Source organism: Hyperolius riggenbachi, chromosome 5, assembly GCF_040937935.1.
Source record: "Hyperolius riggenbachi isolate aHypRig1 chromosome 5, aHypRig1.pri, whole genome shotgun sequence".
Classification (NCBI taxonomy): Eukaryota; Metazoa; Chordata; class Amphibia; order Anura; family Hyperoliidae; genus Hyperolius; species Hyperolius riggenbachi.
This window is the reverse complement of record NC_090650.1, coordinates 426,876,915-426,898,423: the sequence shown is the minus strand read 5'-3', so window position 1 is coordinate 426,898,423 and position 21,509 is coordinate 426,876,915. Positions and strand designations below refer to the sequence as shown.

The 21,509-nt window shown below is 41.9% G+C and overlaps 1 protein-coding gene across 6 annotated transcripts in view; it reads right to left on the bottom strand.

The window, feature by feature from the left end:
• Positions 1 to 21,509, bottom strand: part of LOC137517891 (KH domain-containing, RNA-binding, signal transduction-associated protein 3-like) — a 228,071-nt gene that overhangs the window by 22,148 nt on the left and 184,414 nt on the right. For 2 of the 6 annotated variants that reach the window (XM_068234963.1, XM_068234959.1), the window contains 2 exons: positions 20,045 to 20,106; positions 13,924 to 14,369 (listed from right to left, as the gene is read on the bottom strand). In XM_068234963.1, the coding sequence (XP_068091064.1) occupies positions 14,278 to 14,369; positions 20,045 to 20,106 (154 nt within the window). In that variant the 3' untranslated portion in view covers positions 13,924 to 14,277. Of the gene's footprint in view, positions 1 to 12,782; positions 12,843 to 13,923; positions 14,370 to 20,044; positions 20,107 to 21,509 lie in introns of those variants that run through there. The other 4 variants (XR_011020708.1, XM_068234960.1, XM_068234961.1 and 1 more) reach the window with 4 other exon arrangements.

The window sequence follows — 21,509 nt, the reverse complement described above, 5'->3', positions numbered from 1 at the left end:
AGCAGCATGCGTCTGGTTTGTCTGGGCCTTCTAGTGCACACAGATGGAGAGCTACGCGCGCGCGCTAGAAGGCAAGCCCTTTATGCCAGTAGGAGAAGGATCAGCTGATCAGGTCGATCAGCTGATCCCAGCGCGGTTACTGATTGGCTAAGTGGCGCAGGGCGGCGCGGTGGAGCGCTGCAGTATATATAGATCTTGCTGGTCAGTCTCTGGTTGTCTGCCGTTGCGAATACTTACGTGTGAGCACTCAGACCTCAGTCAGATCCTACAGTGTGTTAGAACCAGGTGGACCTGGGAATTCACACTTAGCCAGATTACCGCTGTGTTATGACCAAGGGGTGTTGTGACCAAGGACCTCACACCCAAGCTTAGGATTACTGTGTCATTTCTGTGTTATACTTTAGACCAGTTCCGGGGTGTTGTGACCAAGGACCTCACACCCAAGCTTAGGATCACTGTGTCATTACTGAGTTATTCTTTAGACTAGTTCCTGGGTGTCAAGACCACGGACCTCACACCTCAGACTAGGACTGTGCTTTATATATGTTATGACTATTTGCTCTGTCGACCTCGCTCTTGCTTTTTGATTCGGTACCTCTGCATATCTGCCTACATGTTGCCAAACCCTGCCTGTACCCGGTTACCGAATCAGCCTTTCTGTCTCTGTACCTTATCTGCTCGTGTGTTGCCGACCTGACCTGCCCGACCCTCCAGGCTGTCACTCATCCCTTGAGTGCTCAGTCTATCTGTAGTAGCGGTGACACTATTCCACCAAGTGTCAGTTAGCTATTAGGACTCCTGCTCCTCAGAGAGTCCGGCCTGCTAGCAGCCAGTGGCCTCTACTCCTCTGGAGTCCCCTGGCTGCAGTACAGTCTATATTTGATCACCAAGTATCACTGGTTGCCAGGATCTCTCTATCCCCTCTCTCAAGGAGATAGTCCCTGCACAGCCAAGGGCCACCTGCCCCTCAGGTGGGTCCTGGCTGAGCTGCCTGTGTCTCCCGCCTCACGGGAGATAGCCTACAGTTACACCAAACACTTGCACTTCATTAGGTGTCCAGAGGTTAGTCATACTTGTATTATTGGTGATTCTGCAGATCATCCATAATCAAGTACACATCTGTATTATTGATGATTCTGCAGATAATCAGTAATCAGATTCTCTCTGTGTGCTGACACCAATCGTTACATTTTGTTGCATAATATTCAAAAACGCACATAAACACACATGACAGAAAACGCGACCTTTCAAGCTCTATTATGTGTGCACCCAGCTTGAAAGACAGGTTTTGAGATGAATTTAAGGTCCACATTTGGAAAACACATTTTAGAGAATGAGAAAGTAATGAGAAAGTAAAGGGAGCTCAGTGATGTACTAGGGGCTGGAAGTATCGTTCATTTTCTATAAGTCCAGAGACCACAATAGATTGGTCATACCTTAAAGGGAAGATCTGCTGTGGGAAAAAAAATTCCAAATTCATTTACCTGGGGCTTCCTCCAGCCTGTGGCAGGCAGGACGTGCCCTCGGTGCCGCTCTGCAGGCTCCCCGTGGTCTCCGGTGGCGCGCCCAATCTGTCCAGACCGGCTTCCAGGTCGGGCTCTTCTGCGCTGTAACGTGCACCTCAAGAGGGCTTGCTGACGTCATCGGACGTCCTCTGGGCTGTACTGTGCAGGCGCGGTAGTTCTGCGCCTGTGCAGTACAGCCCGAAGGACGTCTGATGACGTCAGCGCGCCCTTTTGAGGCACGCGTTGGAGTGCAGAAGAGCCCGACCTGGAAGCCAGCCTGGCCAGGTTGGGCGCGCCTTCGGAGACCATCGGGAGCCTGCGGAGCGGCACCGAGGGCACGTCCTGCCTGCCACGGGCTGGAGGAAGCCCCAGGTAAGTGGATTTGGATTTTTTTCCCTGCGTGAACCTTCCCTTTAATAATGAATAATGATAGAAATGCTCAAAGCTATTTGATTTGGTGCCTACTAACAACAAGACTAAGAGGGAGTCCATGAACACAATGAAGAATTGGTGTACCCCCAATCCCTCTTGCAAACATTCAGAGCCAAGTTCTGTAGGGACACATTGCAAACCTACAGGCTATTGATGCGTTCTGTTGCAATGGGTGGGGTGACAACATGGCCCATAACAGAGTACCTTCAAGTGAAGGGGTAAAAAATACAACAATGCCTTCAGCATGCACTTGGCCGAGAATATCTTGCACTTTCGGATGTCTCAATTATGCATTAGGGCCACTGTATACATGCTAGGGCCCAGACCAGCCACTTTCACTGAGAACCCTCTGGCATGTGTATGAGGCATCACTTTTCTTAAAGCAGGATTCAGCCACAAAATCAAATTCCATTTAAACACTGCAATGTGTTTGTAATGCTGCCAGGAATCTCACCCTGCAGTGCAAGCTCTCCAATCTATTCAGAAATCTTTCTGCTGTAATAAATCGTATCTGTCAGTCTGGCTCTATTTTCTGCCAACGCCGTTGGGGAAAGCTCGTCTTTTTCCCCTCCCACATTCCTGCTTCTCACTGATTGGTCTGAGCACACTTCAGTGTACAGACTGAGGCTGCAACATGATCCTGTGCTCACACGTGTTTACAAGCAAGGCTGAGATAACTCAACAGATTGGAGGAGAAAAGAAAAAAAAACATAAGGGAGGAAATGACATCAGGAATTACCTTCACACTATGGGAAAAAGACATGGCCCCTGCCAGGAACAGAATTATCTCTATTTATATCTATCTATCTATCTATTCTATCTATGTTTTTTTTTTCCTGGCATAGTATGGCTGTCCCTCCTGGTTAAAAGGATACCTAAACTGACATGTGACATAGGGCCTGATTCACAAAGCGGTGATAACTCAGTTATCACCCCTAAAAGACTTTAGGCGTGATAACCTTTGCACTAGCAAAGTTATCACCGCTTTGTGCTGAAATTCGCGCGAAGCTCCCGCGCGCAAACGCGCACGCGCGTCCCATAGGGCTAAATCAGCGCGCGCAAAACTTTGCGCGCGGGAGCTTTGCGCGAGTTGCTTCAGATCACGACTAAACTAAGTTTAGGCATGATAAAGGGCTTTTCACTGGCGTGCAAAGTATTTGCCACGCTTTGTGAATCAGGCCCCTAATGAGATAGACATGTGTATGTACAGTGCCTAGCACACAAATAACTATGCTGTGTTCCTTTTTTTCTTTCTTTGCCTGAAAGAGTTAAATATCAGGTATGTAAGTGGCTGACTCAGTCCTGGCTCTCACTGATAAGAAATTCCCCTTTTTAACTCTTTCTTGCTCTCAGAAGCCATTTTCTGCTAGGAAAGTGTTTAATCGTTGGAATTTCTTATCAGTGAGGGTCACACTGTAGTCACTTCCTGTCTGAGTTAGGACTGAGTCAGCCACTTACATACCTGATATTTAACTCATTCAGGCAGAGAAAGAAAAAAAAAAAGAACACAGCATAGTTATTTGTGTGCTGGGCACTGTACATACACATGTCTATCTCATCATGTTACATGTCACTTTGGGTATCCTTTAAAACAGACCTAAGGTCTAACATGGAGAGGGCACGGTTTTGCTACATAATTTTGAATGCATACTCTGTTTGTAATTACAGCTATTAAATGAAATCTGAACTAGGGATTAAATTCAAAATGTAGATCTTGAAAACAAAACTGGTTCATGGTTGTAACTAGCAGGTCTTTTAAAGAGAACCCAAGATGGGTTCTAAGAATCCTATTAGCACACAGAGGCTGGGTCTGCGTATAATGACCAGCCTCTGCTGCTATACTGTCTCCCCCCATGCCCCCCTCCCTGCGCTCTGCTGGCCCCCATAAATCAATCCGCCGTGCTAGCGACACACAGTCGCTGCTCCCCGCCTGCGTCCCTTTCCTCCTCGCTGATTGCAGTAAAGGGATGCAAGTGGGGAGCGGCGATATAGAGGAGGTGGGGGAGCGGCAGAGAGTGACAGTGTGGATGTAAACGGCTTGCTAGCGACACGCTGTGTGTGGCTAGCACAGCGGTTTGATCTATGGGGGCCAGCAGAGTGCAGGCGGGGCCTGGAGGAAGACAGTATAGCAGCAGAGGCTGGGCATTATATGCAGACCCAGCCTCTGTGTGCTAATAGGATTCTTAGAACCCACCTCGAGTTCTCTTTAAGTGATGACTGCTGGAGATTTTCAAGCATTAGTATGGCACTGCTAATGGAAAATGTGCTGGAAATCTCATTGGCAGGATACAAAATAATGCAGCAGCCCCACAGCCTCATGGCAAATTTCCTGTAGATTAAATTCTTAAAGTTTTATACCATGCAGACCTATAGGAGATGTAAGGCTAATCTCTGAACTCCAAGCAATTATAGAAACGGCTTGAATATATTTATTTTGTTTTCATGTTCATGCATAAAAGAGTACAGTTTGGAAAACAGCACAAAAATTAAATAATAATAATAATAAAAAAGAAAAAAAATACTCTTTCGAAATATCAAAATTCCCACCCTCATCAGTAGTGCTAGAAAAGGGCATCACTCATTTATTGATGAAATTGGATACGACATTTTAGTGCTTGCCAATCATTTGGTTATAGAACTGTATATAAAACTGGACTTCCTTGGCCATGGGAGGACTTCTCATGGTTTGGTCACCGGGTCAGGGAAGTCCCATTGGCCATTTTGGTGCATACATATTGTCCCGGCATCAGTCACCTGGGTGCGGGGAGTTGAGAGGCATAAAGCCGATATATGGCTCACCCTGCTCCTGCACAAGTCCTGGCGGTGCTAATCACTATTCCCCCTCCAGGCCACCTTGGATAGTGGGGGAAAGAGGAAATTCAGTTTCCAGCTATTGCTGGCGGATGAATTACAGTGTTTTTGTGGAAATTTAGACTCTGTCTTTTGATAGCGCCCAAATTAATCACTGAACGCCGCTATAGCTGTAATTCCTATTACGACCTATAGTAGCGCCAGCTGTGCCCAAATCTCCTGCGCTGTTTTCATTGCTCGGTTGAGAAACGGCTCTTCCTGCATGCAACAAAATAGGGAGAAATAACACGTATATTTTCCTACTGATACGGGTGCAAGATATGGGTGCCTTTATAGCGCTATTGTGAGGTGGCTGGTGAGTGTCGAAATGTAGAAAAAGGAAAGAGGACAAACCAGTATATGCTGTTCAAAAAACTGCACAATTTATTTGCGTAATCATATACCAACACCTATAGTTTAAACATTTTGTGTCAATTGTGATTTGACACGATATGATTTAGTATCAAGGTTGTCGACAGAAAACCTTTTAAAAATCTGAATTGTTCCGGATACCCAGATATCCGGATCCAAACTTTTTGGTATCTGAGTAAACTCAGATATCCTAACCCAATATCCTGGACATCCGGCCTGATTCGGATATCTGGATAGAAAACCGGAAGTGACCTGTAAATGGCTTAACATGCTTCCAAAAGTCTCTTCAAATGGCAAAAACCCCCTCCGGAGGTCTCTCTCTCTCTCTCTCTCTCTCTCTCTCTCCCTCTCTCTCTCTCCCTCTCTCTCCCTCTCTCTCTCTCCCTCTCTCTCTCTCTCTCCCTCTCTCTCTCTCTCTCTCTCTCTCTCTCTCTCTCTCTCTCTCTCTCTCTCTCTCTCTCTCTCTCTCCCTCTCTCTCTCTCCCTCTCTCTCCCTCTCTCTCTCTCTCTCCCTCTCTCTCTCTCTCTCTCTCTCTCCGAAAGGTGATTTTGGCTTCTGCTTGGATATCTGCCCGGATTTCGGATTTCAGATGGGAAATCCGAGTTTGCTCGGATAGTGCTATTCGGATTTTAAAAAATATCCGAAATTGCTATTCAAAGTTCGGATAGTGGAAAAAGTTTAGATTATCTGGGTAGTTTGGATACCCAAATATTGGATGAGCACCACTGCCTATTAATAGTACAAAAGCAAAGCACAGTGACTCACTATGAACAATATACACAATGCTAATGACCCCCACAAAAAATGAATAATATTTTATTGATCATATTGGTCGTACCCAGTTAGCCTCTGTGAGTGGTTATAATCCTTAATACCAATGGATAACTATTGGATTACCTCCTTAGGTGATGGCTGGGTGCACCAGATATGACCCTTAGGTGCAAATATTATGCCTAACAATTTTGTGGTGGTCATTAGCATTGTGTATATTGTTCATAGTGAGTCACTGTGCTTTGCTTTTATACTCTTAATTGGTTTTCTGTCGACAACTTTCATATTAAATCATATCCTATCAAATCACAATTGACACTACATTTTTAACCTGCCTGGCGTTCTATTAAGATCGCCAGGGAGGCTGCGGGAGGGTTTTTTTTTAATAAAAAAAAAACTATTTCATGCAGCCAACTGAAAGTTGGCTGCATGAAAGCCCACTAGAGGGCGCTCCGGAGGCGTTCTTCCGATCGCCTCCGGCGCCCAGAATAAACAAGGAAGGCCGCAATGAGCAGCCTTCCTTGTTTTGCTTACATCGTCGCCATAGCAACGAGCGGAGTGACGTCATCGACGTCAGCCGACGTCCTGACGTCAGCCGCCTCCGATCCAGCCCTTAGCGCTGGCCGGAACTTTTTGTTCCGGCTACGCTGGGCTCAGGCGGCTGGGGGGACCCTCTTTCGCCGCTGCTCGCGGCGCATCGCCGCAGAGCGGCGGCGATCAGGCAGCACACGCAGCTGGCAAAGTGCCGGCTACGTGTGCTGCTTTTTATTTGAGCCAAATTTCGGCCCAGCAGGGCCTGAGCGGCAGGCTCCGGCGGTACTGGACGAGCTGAGCTCGTCCAGACCGCCCAGCAGGTTAAACTATAGGTGTTGGTTTATGATTATGCAAATAAATTGTGCAGTTTTTTGAACAGCATATACTGGTTTGTCCTCTTTCCCTTTTCTATTGCTCTGTTTATTACCAGTGCTGGACCTGCACTATACTCACCTGTTTAAGTACTGTTCTTATATACATATACATATTTTTTCTGAGTGCCGAAATGATCTGCTTCGATTTTGATAACAAATAAGAGTTTGGTATAGCTGATAAGCTGCTTGCTGTGGGTGTTTTTCAGCATAGTGTGGTAGGACAGTGACAATACTGGACACACTGTGGGGTAATTTGTGACAGAACTTACCCCACTTCCTCCTGGGAACAAGGGTGCTTTGTGAAAGTGTAGAGGCTTTGATTTCACCCCTTCAGTAGAATAATTCCCAATCTTCATGGTCATGTGGGTTATTATTCTCAGTGGGAGGAGCCCTATCATTACTGGCTCTAAATTCCCTGGGGAATACCAATCTAAATTGGGATCAAGGGGTTAAAACTACTTGGGAGGAGGATGCTAAACATTTGTAATATTTTGGAGAATATGAAGAGTATGGGGTTTTCCCTCCCTCGTACTTTCATCTCCTTGTCCCCAATGCCGTCTTGTTGAATTTACTTATTTTGGTTTTTACGTCATGTTCCTAATAGAGACCCTAGAATACATGGAAATCGGGTAATAATGGCACGTCAGAGGGCTCTGTAGTCAATTTAGTAATAGATTTCAGTGAAAAACACTCAAAAAGTCAAAATTAAAGTTAGAATTCCTATTGGAAAGTCAGAATGCCAATTAATTTAAAAGTTTAAGTCCAAGCATCACTATTCGGTATTCACCATTGTTTTACATGGAGCAGATGTACAGAAGCTCCTGTTTTGTATGCTACAAACTTCCTGTTCTGTAATTGCTGTTCTTTTTCCCTCTGCTTCTGCTAAAAAGCCTAACTCCACCTCTATATATCTTCCTTGCCACTTCCTGTCCACTAGTTTTGTGAAGCTCTGCTCTTACTTAGACATATGAAAAGGAGCAGGGCAGTAATGGTACGGCAGGAAGTGAAGAGAAAACATTTGAAGGTTGAGTTGGAATGTTTAGCAGGAGCCAAGTGGAGTAGGAAAGCAGAAGCAGAGCAGGAAGTGGTTGGGAAGACATGAAGGTGGAGTTGGAGTGTTTAGGAGCAGAAAAGCCGAGCAGGGAAGCAGTGGCAAAAGAGGAAGTGGCTGGGAAGACATTTGAGGATTGATCTGGGGTGTTTAGCAGGAGCAGAGTGGAGCAGGGCAGCTGCAGCAGAGCAGGAAGTGGTTGGGGAGACATATGAAGGTGGAATTGGAGTGTTTAGCAGGAGCAGCGAGGAGCAGCGAGGAGCAGGGAAGCAATGGCAGAAGAGGAAGTGGCTGGGAAGACATTTGAAGATTGAGTTGGGGTGTTTAGCAGGAGCAGGGCAGCTGCAGCAGAGCAGGGGCTGGAAAAACATATAAGTTGGAGTTGTAGTGTCTAGCGGGAGTAGAGAGTGGCAGGGAAGAAGAAGCTTGGCAGGTAGTGGCTGGTATGGCATAGGAGGGTAGATTTGGTGTGTTTAGAGAAATAGAAGAGCAGGAAGGGCTTGGGAAAATGGAGCAGCATGAAGCAGAACAGAACAGAAGAGCAAATAAGCACGCAGGGATGAGCAGAAACTACGCCAGTGCGAATTTACGCATCGTAGTTTGTATGTGAAGTTTGAAAACTACGCTTATGAATTTACGCGTAGTGAAGTACCGTTACGCGTAGCTTACGCCCACTATGCGTAGTTAACATGTGTATTATGTAGTGAACTACGAATGCGTTACTCGCGTCTAATTTTCTGCGTGCGATTGTATGCTTATAAATTTACACATTGGAAAGGGGAATGTACGCATAGAAGAGTTCCCGTTATAAGCAGTACAAAGAGGAATTATTGCATAACATTTTCTGCGTACGGTCATAAGCATAGGCAGGGCCGGCCTTAGGTTTCACAGCGCCCTGAGCGAAACCTGATTTTTGTGCCCCCCTTCATCCTCTTCGTGTACACACACACACACAGACACACACACACACACAGACACACACAGACACACACACACACACACACACACACACACTTCCTTTCCTCCTGAGATATCTCCTAGGACAGTGGCTCCCAACCTTTTTCGACGTTGTTACACATCACACCAAATGCTCAGATCTCCGTGACATGTCACATATGTATAATAGAAAAAATACTATTAATAACCACAAATAGATGGAAAGCATGCATTATCTTAAATATACTTAAAAATGAAGGCAGGAACAATAATAAAAACTATCAGTGGGACAGTTAGCTGCCCCCCCCCCACCATTTAGAATGACAAAGAAAGACAATTTGCACCACACATTATAGCCGCAGTGCGCCCCCCCCCCAAAAAAAAATTAAATAAATAAACACCCTCAGACTCAGTATAGGTAGGTAGCCAGGTATAGGTGCCATAGTATAGGATCTCATGTGTAGGTGCCCTCAATATAGGTTGCCAAGCATAGGTGCCCCCAGTATAGGAAGTCAGTTGAAGGTCTCCATCCCCCCCATAGGTAGCCAGGCGTAGGTGCCTCCAGTAAAGGTAGCCAGGTGTTGGTGCTCTCAGTAAAGGTAGCCAGCTATAGGTTCCCCCAGTATAAGAAATCAGGTGTAGGTGCCCTCAGTAACCAGCTATAGGCGCCCCCTTGGAAGCCGGCACCCTGAGCGACCGCTCCGGTCGCTCATATCAAAGGCCGGCTATGAGCATAGGCATAAACTACGCTTCGCACTACGCGTAATTGCGTATTTTAACGCGTAGTCTACGAAATGCATACAAAGCGAATATTTGATTTCGAAGCCGTAGTTTGGTGAAGCGTAATTTCGTAAAACTACGCGTAGTTCCAGCGTAGCGAAGTTGGCTGACTACGACCATCCCTGATAAGCAGCTGGCATACAAAATACGGACATTTGGGAAAAAGCCTCTACATGCAAAATAATCAAAAGCGTTCCAAGTCTTAATGGATCCTAAAAACAAAATCAATAGTATGCTATAATTGCTTTACTGATATACATATATATTGAACATAGTTTCTGGCTGTATTTCATCAATGCAATTACTACAAGCTAAGTACCAAGTCTTAATGTTATCCATCTATGGATTACATAACATATCATCAGTTTTATTAAAAGCTACCATGTGCCTGTGCTGTGACCCTCAACACTGTGCTGATTTCTCTAATTACGATGAAGAACAAAGGAGAACTGAAGTGGAAGAAACGACTTTTAATCAGAGTGGAATAACCTAAACAGTCTACACTGGGTGCACTTGGGCAATTTATGGAAAAACTGCAGAGATGAGAGCGGAATATGGCACATTCAAGAGTTCACTGTGGCTTAAATAAGCCTATTAAGAGATGGAAAAATGCACAGTCGGGCTTGAAAAGTAGTCATATCACTCAACCGTCAATTGCATTAAGAAGTGGTTTAAAGTGGCTGCTTTGCAACCTGAATTGCTTGATGCCATATCCAGCGCACTCCCCAGCCCCACCCTTCTGCTGCTAAGGAAAGCACAATGCTTTTCCCCCGATGATGATGCAGAATAGATAAATTGCTTGTGAAAGTTGTCTACTACTGTAGGAAAATGTTTCTCTTCAGAAGTTTGACAGCTACAGTCCAGGGATGGTCGTAGTCAGCCAACTTCGCTACGCTGGAACTACGCCAAACTACGGCTTCGAAATCAAATAATCGCTTCGTATGCATTTCGTAGACTATGCGTTAAAATACGCAATTACGCGTAGTGTGAAGCGTAGTGTATGCGGATGCTTATGCCCGTATACAGAAAATTTTACGCATTAATTCCTTTTTGTGATGCTTATACCGGGAACTCTTCTATGCGTACATTCCCCTTTCCAATGCATAAATTTGTAAGCATACAATCGCACGCGGAAAATTAGACGCGAGTAACGCATTCATAGTTCACTACGCAATACACATGTTAACTACGCATAGTGGGCGTAAGGTTTGAAACTTCACCTACGAACTACGTAGATGCGTAGATGCGAACTATGATGCGTAAATTCGCACTGTCGTAGTTTCTGCTCATCCCTGAGCTATGCAATACCAAGCAGTGACTATATATTTATGTTTTTTTGTGGTTGTTTTGTGTTTTGCTATTATTATTATTATTATTTATTTATAAATAATGCTATTATGTTGTTAACTGTGCAGCACCTTGTGTAATTAGTTATTTGCACAAAAAAGCCCCCATCATATCAGACAATTGTTGTATCATTAGGGATTGTCATTCAGATTCTCCAGAATTGAAATTTTTGCATTTATGATTGGAAAACGGAAATCGGAAAACGGAAATTGTAAGTCTGTGGAAATTGGATTTACCGCAACTCGGTAACCCAATCACAGAACTCAGAAGCACTGGACCAATCAGAGAATGCAGAATATCCCTGCAAAAATAAAATAATTGCAGTAATTTTAGACCAAATCACAATTTTTTGAATTTCCATTTTTCTAATTTCCATTTTTTTTTCATTTTTTGCATTCTCTGGTGAAAAAATGGGAAATCAGAAAGTATCAGAAATGGGCAATTCTGACCATCCCTTTTTATCATTATGTTTAAAGGAAACCAGAGGCCAATGATACTTACTTTTTATACATACCTGGGGCTTTCTCCAGCCCCATGGACATGGATCGCTCCCACGCCACCGTCCCCTGCTTCCTGCCGCTCCGGTATCAGGTCCCGTTACTACAGCCAGTCGTCGGCCAATGGAGAGATATGTACAGCGCGCGCTTCCACTTGCACAGACTGGCCACGACTGGCTGAAGTTACGGGACCCGGTACCGGCGCAGGAGAAGACTAAGGATGGCTATGCCCATGGGGCTGGAGGAAGCCCCAGGTATGTATAAAAAGGTAAGTATCATTGGTCTCTGGTACACTTGAAATACTGAGTCCTGCACACCTGAAAAATGTAAATATCGGTTTGGCCACTGCCATCCTAATAGTTGTGGAACCACTTCCTGCATGCTAAGCCTACTAGACATTACAGAACATTGCAGGAACGTCCAACCATGAGCAGGTTCCAACGGATGCCAGCTTTCCATCACCTGCCTGGTTCCCAGCATACAAGTGGGAGAAAAGCACATCTGGCTGTTTTCTACAAATAGCTCTACATATCAGGTGAGACCTGTCCACGTGGCCAACGGCTCGGTTACCACTTTGCACTGTGAACACTGCCTTTTTGTCTTTTTCTGCTATATCTACAGCTGTAACATCAGAACTGTATAGATTATTAGTCCTGTAAAGTGTGTCTTCAGTACAGAAATAGGACAGTACTGCTTCATAGGTAGCCAGTCATAATCTTAATAGTTGATTAAACTCAGAATTAAAAAAATAATAATAGGGATTTGGAAGCATACTTACATGCCTAACCCCGATTCATGAGTCAAATCAATGTGCCCATTAAGCTACCGCTGGTTGTTGTCTATTGTTTAAATAAATGTCTATACTCTGGCCCATATGCAATTCACTTTTTCTCCAATGTTTTCTCCTAGGTGATCATTTTTCATCTTCTCCTTAAATTAGCTGTTCAGCATTTCACAATTGAGTAATTAAAAAGTACCAAAAGTAGTAGACAAAGTACAGTCAAAAATGATTTTGTGTATTTTCTTGCTTGGTGAGGGTTTAAAGGGCGGCTTCTGGGCCCCCCTGCGGCTGCATCCCTTGCATGGGTTTTTGCTACGCCCCTGCGAGGAACTAGTACTTATTCTCACATACAAATGAGGCAGGCAAATGCCAGGCACAGAGCCACAGACCTCCTGTTAACTCAAGACAAGCTGATAACATGCAAATCTACAGACCAAAAGTAATAAAATAGATACCGTGGTCTATCAGCATGTCCTGATAGTTACCATGTACATACATTAATCTCATTGACCCCTGTATTAACAAACTGTTTCCGTAAGTTAGACACTTACCAAATTCTAAATGTTTCATTACTTTCAGTCCTGTTCTTCAGCAAGCATTTTACCTGCTTCCTGGCAAGAGAAAACACTAATTACAAACACATTAAACAGGTAAATAGAGTTAAAATGCATGTACAATTATACTTATTTTAAATAAATCATAAATAATTGTACTTGTAAAACTAAAGGACAGTATAAAATTAGAAACGATTAACTCATAACTTTAAATTTTTCAGATTACTGAAGTTTAGGTACAACGTTACTGTCAAAGAGCTAGTTATGAAATTTTACAAATTGTTTTTTTAAGAAGAACACTGAAGCTTTTTAGGCGATTAATGAAAATAATTAATGTTTAAAATGGGAATTTAAGTGTCTTAAATTAAAATAAAAATAAAAGTATCTTGTTTGAATTCCACCTGCTTTTTTATCGGTTAGATTAAAGAGAAATTAATGAATATTAAAATTTTATGTGACTTATTTACCTTTGCAAATGAAGATCGTTTTAAGGGTTACGCATCCTCTGGCACGGATGAAAGCGACCTCAATTGGTCAAGTCAGAAAGTCTTTTAAGCTTTGTGCTATTTGCTCCCATCGTGGTTCGGAGTTCTCATTTAGGAACCAAATTTCTTTTAAATTCCAAAGTTGCACTAGTGAAAAAATGCTCAACAAAATGAAAACTAGTCACATTTTTTCCAGAAAACTCAGACTCTAGTTTAAAACCATTTTAAATACATTATTTTTGTTTTCATTGTTTTAATGTGGCAGTTATGCAAATCAATACCACTTAAATCCTTTAAAACAACATTTAAAACCTATCATCATAAAATCAATATAGATTTAGTTTTTATACCAAATTTTAAGACAGATTGTGCAAAGTTTAGTAGCGACCTTTCACAGGTGTCAAAGTTAGATTTTTTTTCTGTTTGCCACTAGTTATTTTTGTTTTTATTTATAAATAAAATGCATAAATTACTGTTTCACACACAATATTTCTTTCAAAAGTTTATTAGTATTAAGCAACAATAAATTTTGCTCAACACTACAGTACATTTCAAGACTTATTACAAAAAGATACGACATTATTTGCAATTGTAGTTTTTTTCTTTTTTTTTTCATTTATGCAGATTTACAAGAAAAAGTAGCAAATTGTTAAAGTAAAGTAATTAATGTTGGTCAAAAACCCTTTAAAATAAAAAAGGTTACGCTTATGTTAAAGAATGGATTAACATGTTTAGTCAATCTAACTGGTTTAACACTAGTTAATAGTTAAAGTCATTCTTTTGACCACCTATTTTCAAATACAGACTAGATAACAAGGTTGGTTTACAATGGTTTTTTGTTCATTTGGTCTTTTCGATGATAAAAAGGAAAAAAAAAAAGTTTAGTTTCAGTCCATCCATTCTGATTTAGAACGGTTTTAATAGAAAGGGAATGAGCTTTCATAGAAAAAATTACTTTGAACAGTAAACAGGGCTGGAGAAGGTTTAATTCACGTCAGTCTGTACAATCAGTATCTTGCATATGGTTGTTCTCTGAAGGCTCCTTTTGTGGCTCTTGAGGAGATGGCCTTATGTCTGGTGTTTGCCCATTCTTCTTGCCCTGGTGAACACAATTCAATGTTTTACCATTTTTTTTTTATTTCTTTAATGAAGTTGACTGCAACACAATTCTGAATTATTATCAAACTATTTTTTTATCATCTGTGCAAAACTAATGTAAGCTAAATCTGTCTCTGACCCTGTGGATCAAGTGGTGGCAGCGGTGGGATGCTAGGAATAATGCAAAGGCGAAAACTATAGTGCTGGAATTTCAGTTTACTCTTAAGTGTCTTATCTACTTAGCTTAAAATATTTTAAGGTGAAACAAATACATTAACAAATCAGATAGCTTTGCTTTAGGGGTTCTAGACCAGTGTTTCTCGACACTTTATTGGTATGTACCCCTTTTAAAACCCTGTACTCACCAAGTACCCCCTAGCATAGTAAACATTATCACAAGTACCCCAAGTATTTAATCATAGTATATGTTAATTGGTTCTAACAATTTTCTGAGCATTTATTAATGCTTTTAAGTGCCTAAAACACTAATTTGGTGTTGTTTAAATAAGATTTATCATTTTCTAAAACTCTAAATTTGTTATTCTTGGTTAAGTATATCAAGTCTGAGTACCCCCTGGAACCATCAGAAGTACCCCCTGGGGTATGCGTACCACATGTTGAGAACCTAGGGTCTAGACAGATGCTAGATCTGGAACTGTAATTCTGAAAACTGTAATTGTTTAAACAAAAGAGAAGATCATACAAGATCCATGTAAATGCCTCCATATAGTCTTCAAATAATCTCATTCTACATCAGTTATGAATCATATACAGTGTGTGAGTAGAAAACTTATAAGGAAAACACTGAATCCATATACATGGCAACATTTATGTAAAGGTCCTCATTTTCCCAGGTCATGGTTTATCCAATGAAAATAAAAATCAGCTTTAAACTGTACATCATTTTATAAGCTAGAACAGGGATTCTAAACTTAGTATCCCCAACAGCATGTTTTGCAGAAAACACAAACATTCGAAGGTGAGAGTAGATTAGTAGTGTCACAGCAGTTGGGATGAGCTTCCGAATTCCGTGAAGTTCTGATTTTCGATTGGGAAACACATTTTTGCAGTGGAAAACAGTATGTGGAAAGCAGTATGTAAGAATCAGAATTCCGTGAATATACTGCATTGCCGAGACTCAGAAATTTTAGGCCAATGACAAGACTCAGAAGCATTGGACTAATCAGAGAATTAGTATTGTACCGTGAAAATCGGATTACTGTGGAAATTCTAGGTCAGTCAGAATACTCAGAAGCATTAGGCCAAATGGAGAATTCAGAAATTTATGTGGTTTGCGGATTCCACAAAACAAATTGTTTTACTTTTTTTTCTCGTTATTGATCCCCAAAAATTAACATTCTGTGGAAATCAAAAAATTCAGTTTCCAAGGAATTCCATGTAAATTGGAAAGATATCGGGAATTGTAAATCAATTAGAATTGTAAATCACCATTTCCAACCATTTCTACTCAGCAGAGCTTAATAATTACCTATGTGGATTTTACAGAAAAACTTGCACCGTTGGGGGTCTGAGTTGAGAAACCCTGTTCTGGAAGACGTTTCACTATTCTTACTTCATGACATCTTCAATTCTGAGTTAGTAAAATTGCTCATAGAAAGTGATGAATTGTCTTGTAGAACTTAAAAAAAAACCCATCTGAAGATGGTTGTTTTTACTTTTAATTTCCTTGTCTTTCCTCTTACCACTTGAAGGTTGTAAGTTCCTCTCATATATGCTATGATACCTCAACTCATTAGTGATAATGCACAATGACAAATTAGTGAATCAACCTCAAAGTTTGTTATAGAAATATTAAGCAATTAAAAATAAGCTGTTATTCTTTGTGCTGGAGGCAGGGCCACCATCAGAATTTTCTGGGCCCCACACTTGGCAAACCAACAGGGCCCCCCTCACGCCAAATAATAATCTGATAGGTAGATTGAGTGGGGGCAGAGCCACGATATGTGGGGTAGAGTCAAAGCAACTTGCCTGTCGCCCATAACACCACCCCTCCTGCATTGATGCATGTTCACCAATCACGCAGCAGGGAAGACGGAGATGACCACACAACTTCTGTTATGCCACAGTAAAATTGCCAGCAGAGGCTTGACTGGCACTTCCATTGTTTGGGCCCCAGACTCTTCCTGGACCCCATACTACTGTCCCTCTTGTACCCCCCCCTGATGGCTGCCCTGGCTGGAGGTTCCCTACAAGTCCTCCTTATTCAATTACCCAGGCAGTTAAATCACTATTCCAGGCCATTCCCCGCCAACTCTAACTCTATTACTACAGCAATTACCCACGAGTGTGCGAAATATTCTTACAGAGTTTACCAGAGGTCCTGATATGACTACTCGATATGTGAACAGCTTCCTATAGTTCAGATTAGAGGTGATACCAGGTTGTGTTTTATGTTAGTGTTTTATAAGTCTAGCTTCAGTTATTATATACATTTCAAAGCCTATAGGTTTCATGATTATCCCTGCTGCTAAGGGGTATATTGTTCCGTTATTGACCGTGCTTCTGTATAACGGTGCTACGGGTGTGATGGCGAAGCCAAAAGTTACATCAAAACCTATGCAGGTTCAATAACTGTCCAGTTTATGGATATAGTGAGCAGGGGGGTAACTAGAAGTCCCCGGCCCCCCTGCAACAATTTGATCGGGCCCCCCCACACACCCTGGGGCCCGCTCATGGCCGTTTTAGGGGGGCTGGAGGGGTCGCAGCATGAGGGGAGAGCTTGGTAGCACGTCGGTGGGGAGGGGGGACAGTCCCCCCCCTCACCTCGGGCTTTCCCCTCTGCGCTCCCCCTCCTGCATCTATGTAAGTGTTAGCAGCGGGGGCAGCAGCAGCAGCTATAATTACCTCCATTCACCCCCGGAGGTCGCCGATCTGCAAGGGCTTCACATTACTTTCACATTACTTCCTTTTCTAACAGGAAGTAATGTGCAGTGCTTGCAAATCGGCAACCTCCGTGGTGAATGGAGGTAATTATAGCTGCCCCCGCTGCTGCTGCCACTTACATAGATGCAGGAGGGGAGCGCAGAGGGGAGAGCCCGAGGTGAGGGAGGGGGGTACCAAGCTCTCCCCTCATGCTGTGACCCCTACTGCCCCCCCAAAACGGCCATGAGCAGGGGCAGGGGCTGCTTCCCCTATTGTTACGCCAGTGATAGTGAGATACATGTAATAAGGTAGTAAGTTTATAATGTACCGTTTACAGAATGAGCATCTTTCATGTATTGATGCATATCTTTGTATGTTGAAAATACAAAGATATGCATCAATACATGAAATAAAAATAAGCTGTTATTGCGGTTAAAAGGACAACTGTAATGAGAGGAATATGGAGGCTGCCAAATTTATTGCCTTTTAAGCAATACCAGTTGCCTGGCTGTCCTGCTGATTCTTTGCCTCTAATACTTTCAGCCATAGACCCTGAACAAGTATGCAGCAGATCAGGTGTTCCTGATAGTATTGTCAGATCTGACCAGATTAACCACATGCTTGTTTCTGGTGTTATTCACACACTACTGCAGCCAAATACATCAGCAGGGCTGACAGGCAACTGGCATTGTTTAAAAGGAAATGAATATGGCAGCCCCCATATCCCTTCACTTTAGTTGTCCTTTAAATCATGTTTCTTCTACCAGCTGAACTTTAAAGTAAGTGTAGTATAAATGTCCATAATATAAAGTGAGTGTGTAAGAATAATAGACGTTATATTCAGAGGCAACGTATGGTGAAAATTGCATGTTTCTCGATTGGTCAAAGAAGTCATCAATCAGTTTAAATGCCCATTTCGGAAGCTTTAATGGTTAAACAGGACTGAATTTCCCCTGACGTAGGGAAATTGGCAGGCAGCCTACAGGGCCAATCAAAGTGCAGGAATCTCGTCCTTTGAATCTACTGGACTCGCAGGACTCCGGGCGGGTTCAGTGGAGCGCTCGTTAAGTGTAACAAAGCGCCCTTTACACTATCTGAGCCGAGCGTAATTTCACAGCGCACGCTATGCAGCCATATGCATATGCAGGGCATTATAACACTTGTTGCTGTCATTAAAGGACATCTGAGGTGAAAATGAACTGATGAGGTAAACAATGGTATCTATCCTCCTTCCCTTAAAGGATACCCGAAGTGACATGTGACATGGTGAAATAGACATGTGTTTGTACAGTGCCAAGCACACAAATAACTATGTTGTGTTCCTTTTTTTCTTTCTCTGCCAGAAAGAGTTAAATATCAGGTATGTAAGTGACTGACTCAGTCCTGACAGGAAGTGGCTACAGTGTGACCCTCACTGATAAGAAATTCCCCTTTTTATCTCTCTCTTGCTCTCAGAAACCATTTTCTGCTAGGAAAGTGTATTATAGTTGGAGTTTCTTATCAGTGAGGGTCACACTGTAGTCACTTTCTGTCTGAGTCAGGACTGAGTCAGCCACTTACATACCTGATATTTAACTCTTTCAGGCAGAGAAAGAAAAAAAGGAACACAGCATAGTTATTTGTGTGCTGGGCACTGTACATACCCATGTCTATCTCATCATGTCACATGTCACCTCGGGTATCCTTTAAAAATTATTTTTTAAGACATCCCATGGTTTTATTTTAAGTTTAAATATACTTTTTAAGTTATTACTGTTTCATTGTTTCTGCTCAATGACACATTCATTGAAGTATGCCAGAGCTAGAATCTATAAACTATTGACCCTTTTTATCTTTTTCCAGCTCTCAGAAGCCATTTTCTGCCAGAAAAAAAAATGTTTTATGGCTAGAATTCCTCATCAGTGAGGTTTCTGCTATAGTTCCCCAGTCTTGACCCGAACCGAAACTGTCACTTGCATACATGACTTTTAACCTCTTCAGGCAAAGAAAGAAAAAAAAGGAACACAGCATAGTTATTTGTGAGCTTGGCACTGTACATACCCATGTCTATATCATTATGTCACATGTCAACTTGTATGTCCTTTAAGTTGTGCTGCTGTAGCAGCGCAGCTTTGTGAATCAACCTCATTGTGCCTAATAATTGACAGCACAAAATCAAATAATTAATATATATGTATTTGTTTATATCTCATTAAGAATACATGCAAAATGTATGCTATTAAAATTTGACAGACAAACGCATATAGGGTGAAATTCAGGGATGGTCGTAGTCAGCCAACTTCGCTACGCTGGAAATACGCGTAGTTTTACGCAATTACGCTTCGCCAAACTACTGCTTCGAAAACAAATAATCGCTTCATATGCATTTCGTAGAATACGCGTTAAAATACGCAATTGCGCGTAGTGGGAAGCGTAGTGTATGCGGATACTTATGCCCGTATGCAGAAAATTGTACGCATTAATTCCTTTATAAATGCATATACTGGGAACCCTTCTATGCGTACATTCCCCTTTCCAATGCGTAAATTTGTATGCATACATTCGCATGCGGAAAATTAGACGCGAGTAACGCATTCGTAGTTCACTACGCAATACACATGTTAACTACGCATAGTGGGCGTACGCGTAAATTCGTAAGCGTAGTTTTGAAACTTCGCCTATGAACTACGATGCGTAGATGCGAACTATGATGCGTAAATTTTCTGCTCATCCCTGGTGAAATTTCTGCTCATCCCTGGTGAAATTCCTACCTGATACTCAATAGGTTAGGCCTTGAAGCAAAATAAGACTTACCGTATGAATCATATGAGTCCTCCTCACCAATTCCATGTGCATATTCATAATATTCTGACGTACTGTAAAAAAAAACAAAAGAACAAAAATCATGATTAGACAATAGCTTAGAATTATAGCTTAGATTATAATATAATATATCATTTTTAAATGTTCAAGATATATGTTCAGTGTCAATGAAGATAATGTAATTTCACTCCTTCCCAAAACCTGATTCAAGCACAAATCACAGATCATAAAAAATAATACTGAACATGTATTTATTTTCATGTTCATTTTATTTTGGAAGCAAGCAAACGGGCACAATAAACGCTATTATGCAATCTACAAAGCTCACTTTGAAATGATTCATTTCTTCATATATGGGCTGACCATTTAATTTTGGTGATAAAGGATGAGTATAGATCCTTGGAAATGGTCCTTAAAGAGAAACTCCAACCAAGAATTGAACTTTATCCCAATCAGTAGCTGATACCCCCTTTTACATGAGAGATATATTGCTTTTCACAAACAGACCATCAGGGGGCGCTGTATGACTGATATTGTGGTGAAACCCCTCCCACAAGAAGCTCCGGGACCGCGGTACTTTTGGCAGTTTGTTACAATGTAACAAGGTTCACAGACAGGAATTAGCGGTTTACAGCTGTCTCTAACAGCCAAAACAGCTAGGAGCAGCTACATAACCTGCCCACAGTAAAAATGTCACCATGTAATAAATATCAGAATGTAAATCGGGGTGAGGAAAGATTTTACAATGAACAAACACTGACTAAATCATTTATACATAATTATTGTAAAAATGAAGCACTTTTTTTATTGCATTATTTTCACTGGAGTTCCTCTTTAAAGGACACCCGAGGTGAAAAAAGACTGATGAGATAAATAATTGTATCTATCCTCCTTCTCCTAAAAATTACCTTCTTAGAAATCCTACAGGTTTATTTAATATTTAAAGTGTACCTCCAGACTAAAAATCTACTCAGCAGCACTGGAAAGGCTTGGTGTTTCTTTAACAGTTTCACAGCATCAGAACTTTGTTTTTCTTAACTAAGCCTTATTTTTAGCTGCTCAAAAGCTAAGCTCCGCCCCATCAAAGAAAACTGCCCGAGCATTTTTTCCTTGATGCTGTGCATGAAGGGATTTCCTATGTTGTTATTCACGTTGCCTAGCAATTGGGAGGGGTGATCGGGACACAGTTTCATGCTTCCAGTCACCTCCTTTCAACCAAAAAGATGGCTGCCCTCATGAAATCAAACACTTTCCTGTTCTTTTAAAACAGGGTGGGTAAGAGATTATATTACCTATATATTTTAATTAACATAACTAATGTAACGTAATGACAGTATGCTTGTTTAGGCTGAAGTTCCCCTTTAAATGCACTTTTTTAGTTTTGACTGTTTCATTGTTTCTGCTCAATGACACATTCATTGAAGTATGCCAGAGCTAAAATCTATGAACTATTGAC